Source organism: Mandrillus leucophaeus, unplaced genomic scaffold, assembly GCF_000951045.1.
Source record: "Mandrillus leucophaeus isolate KB7577 unplaced genomic scaffold, Mleu.le_1.0 Scaffold648, whole genome shotgun sequence".
In the NCBI taxonomy this organism is placed as follows: domain Eukaryota; kingdom Metazoa; phylum Chordata; class Mammalia; order Primates; family Cercopithecidae; genus Mandrillus; species Mandrillus leucophaeus.
The window spans coordinates 63,302-66,727 of NW_012107008.1; the positions used below are offsets into that span (position 1 = coordinate 63,302).

General features: G+C 38.7%; 1 protein-coding gene across 1 annotated transcript in view; it reads right to left on the reverse strand.

The window, feature by feature from the left end:
• Positions 1-624: 624 nt before the first annotated feature.
• Positions 625-3,426, reverse strand: part of LRR1 (leucine rich repeat protein 1) — a 21,936-nt gene continuing 19,134 nt past the window's right edge. Inside the window, exon 3 of the mRNA XM_012001031.1 lies at positions 625-1,037. Within this exon, the coding sequence (XP_011856421.1) occupies positions 797-1,037 (241 nt within the window). The 3' untranslated portion in view covers positions 625-796. The remainder of the gene's footprint in view (positions 1,038-3,426) is intronic.

The following is a 3,426-nucleotide window of genomic DNA, read 5'->3' on the forward strand; positions in this document are numbered from 1 at the left end:
TGGATCATTTGAGGTCAGGTGTTCGAGACCAGCCTGGCCAACATGGTGAAACACCGTCTCTACTGAAAAATACAAAAAATTAGCTGGGTATGGTGGCGTGCACCTGCAACCCCAGCTATGCAGGAGGCTGAGGCAGAGGTTGCAGTAAGCCGAGATTGCGCCACTGCACTCCATCCTGGGAGACAGAGACTCCATCTCAGAAAAACAAAAACAAAAAAAGAAATCACAACAATTACTATGGGAACATTTTTAAAAATTATGAAAGCTGAAGTCTTTCCCGAAACAATTCCTATGTTTTGCTTGGTAAATGTAAATTCCACATGTAGAATAATGTATCTGAAAAACACAAAAAGTGGCATGCTTAAAAACTTACATATAATTTCATAATAAACAAGTTTTCACTATAATTTAGGACATATTAGCCCTCCAACAGATATTTTCTGCACACAGAAACTCAGATGTGTTTAACTGAAATGCAAGAAGAAAGTTGGTAAAATTCTTATCAACAGAGTAACTGGGATCAATATCTGTTTAACATTAAAAGAAAACTCCACAACCCATCTTGGAAACTTTAGGCTGAAATAAACACAAGTACAATAAACTAAAAAAAAGTTAACCCCACAGTGAAATTAAAATTGGTTTTAATAAAAGTTTTGGAGTCAAATGAGTAACTATACACATTCCTCCTCTCCAGCAACTATACAGAAATCTTCCCTTACTCCAATTTGATGTCGCAAAATCATACTTGCATCCCAAACTGATCTGTTATTGAAATTCCTTTTTCTGGTCTCACCCATTACTTTAACATATCAGAGGAATTTACATAACAGCCTAGAGAACAGAAATAAGAGACAATAGGTGCTTCAGTACCACCCATATTATCTACTAAGACCACAGTGTGGGCAACAGAATGCAGATTCATGGTAGTAGTTCCCTGAATGAAAGAGTTCAGACAGAATCTTCCACAAACACAGGTTTTTGCGGTATCCAAATCTTGGCAGAGATGGAATGGAATGATATGAGAGCCATATGGAATCCTATTGGAAAGAATGATAAAAATATTTTATAACATGTTACTAGATTCAGGACATGAATTATTAGGACATGGAATTGTAACAATGAAAAATAAAATTACTTTATTAAGTGATTAGTATATTTAAAATATACTAAAATACAGCATATGATGTATTGTAAACTTCAGATATGACACCATAAAATATCTTCCAGCACAACCACTTAATAGCATAACTTCCTAAACAGAATGAAAAAGTCACCTGTCCTTTATATAGGCTCTTTCAGGGATCAACTGTTCAAAAGGGAAATTTAAACTCTGTAAGACAAATTTAAAATACATGTTACTTGGGACATGAGTTTTACTTTAGTGGCTGGGCAAGTAAGGCTAACCTTACCTTGCTTAAGGCATTTCACTCTCACACTTAAAACCCTTCAATGGTGCCCAAGTCGAACTTTCTATTTTTATTTTTTGAGACATAGTCTCGCTTTGACACCCAGGCTAGAGTACAGTGGCGTGCCATCTCACTACAACCTCTGCCTCCTGGGTTCAAGCAATTCTTTTGCCTCAGCCTCCCAAGTAGCTAGGATTACAGGCACCTATCATCACGCCCAGCTAATCTTTTTTTGTATTGTATTTTTAGTAGAGACAAGGTTTCACTATGATAGCCAGGCTGGTCTCAAACTCCCGACCTCAAGTGATCCGCCAGCCTCAGCCTCCAAAAGTGCTAGGATTACAGGTGTGAGCCACCGCGCCTGGCCTAAACTTTTTTTTTTTGACATGGAGTCTCGTTTTGTTGCCCAGACTGGAGTGCAGTGGTGCAATCCCAGCTCACTGCAACCTCCACCTCCAGGGTTCAAGTGATTCTCCTGCCTCAGCCTCCCAAGTAGCTGGGATTACAGGCACACACCATCATTCCCGGCTAATTTTTGCATTTTTAGTAGAGACGGGGGTTAACCATGTTGGCCAGGCTGGTCTTGAACTCCTGACCTCCAGTGATTCGCCCACCTCGGCCTCCCAAAGTGCTGAGATTACAGGTAAGAGCCACTGCACTGGGCCGCGAAGTTTTTAAATCACCCACAAGACACTAAAAGACAGTCTTAAGATTGCCTGCTCACTGCCCAAATGTCCCTGCTACACACAACCATGCCCCAGCCACTTTGCCTCCCACACAGTGTCTTGCTCTTTGTTGTTTCTCTAGTATCTAGCTTAGGCTGGCACATAATAGGTGCTCAGATATTTTTCAACAAATAAGCAAGCCTAGCCTTATAACTTAAAATGAGAGTTTAAAATCCTATCAGAAAAGTCTGAAAAGATACATATTTCAAATAAAAACAGCGATTACCTTTGGTGGGGGATCTAGGATGGCCCTATTTGCAATTTTTAAATTTTTCATAAAAAACTGTATTAATCTGTTGCTTGTGTAAGTAACCATTTTTAAAAAAAACTCTGCCAGGGAATGTCTCTCACATGTTTACATTAATCTCTTTCAGGATAGATGGTTCTAGTCTGAGGAAACAGATAATAGTTAAAAACTGTATTTTCTATCTGGCATAACTTAAATTCCCACATATTTTCCTAATAGATCATAACTGTATGCTTGTAACCAGTAGTTAGAGCCATTTATCAACAGCTAGATAATAGGTATTGGTGTCACAGCTTTAAATCTATATACTTTTTAAAACAAGGGAGCTTAAAACATGCAAAATTATACTTCAGCAAAGGTTTGGTCGTCTTACAAGAAAGCTATATTAATAGGGGTAAGATTTAAAAAGCAATATAAATGCTATAATGCGAAATCATTCAGCACTAATAAATTACTATTCTGCCAAATTTTGCCTTGCCAATTATAGTATATTTTGATCATCTTTTTTTTCCTTCCAAATTTGTACTTTTTCGTGTTGGACTTTAGCATGTTTTTACCTGATCATTTAGCCAACTTGTTAGTCTTTTCAAATCAAAACTATAACATTTCTCATTTGGACATAATTTTCAAATTTGAATAAATACAATTCTTTTTTTTTTTTTTTTTAGATGCAGTCTCGCTCTGTAGCCCAGGCTGGAGTGCAGGGGTACAATCTCAGCTCACTACAACCTCCACCTCCTGGGTTCAAGCAATTCTCCTGCCTCAGCCTCCCCAGTAGCTGAGATTACAGGTGCCTGCCATGACACCTGGCTAATTTTTATATTTTTAGTGGAGACAGGATTTCACCATATTAGTCCCGCTGGTCTCAAACTCCTGGCCTCAAGTGATCCACCCGCCTCGACCTCCCAAAGTGCTGGGATTATAGGCATGAGACACCACGCCCCGCCTTACAATTTCTTTTATGTATGGCTTAGAGAAACAATAGCCTCAGGTGCACCTCACTGCCAAAAGATACCATTTGGAGTTCCTTCAAATCAGTGGATTTACC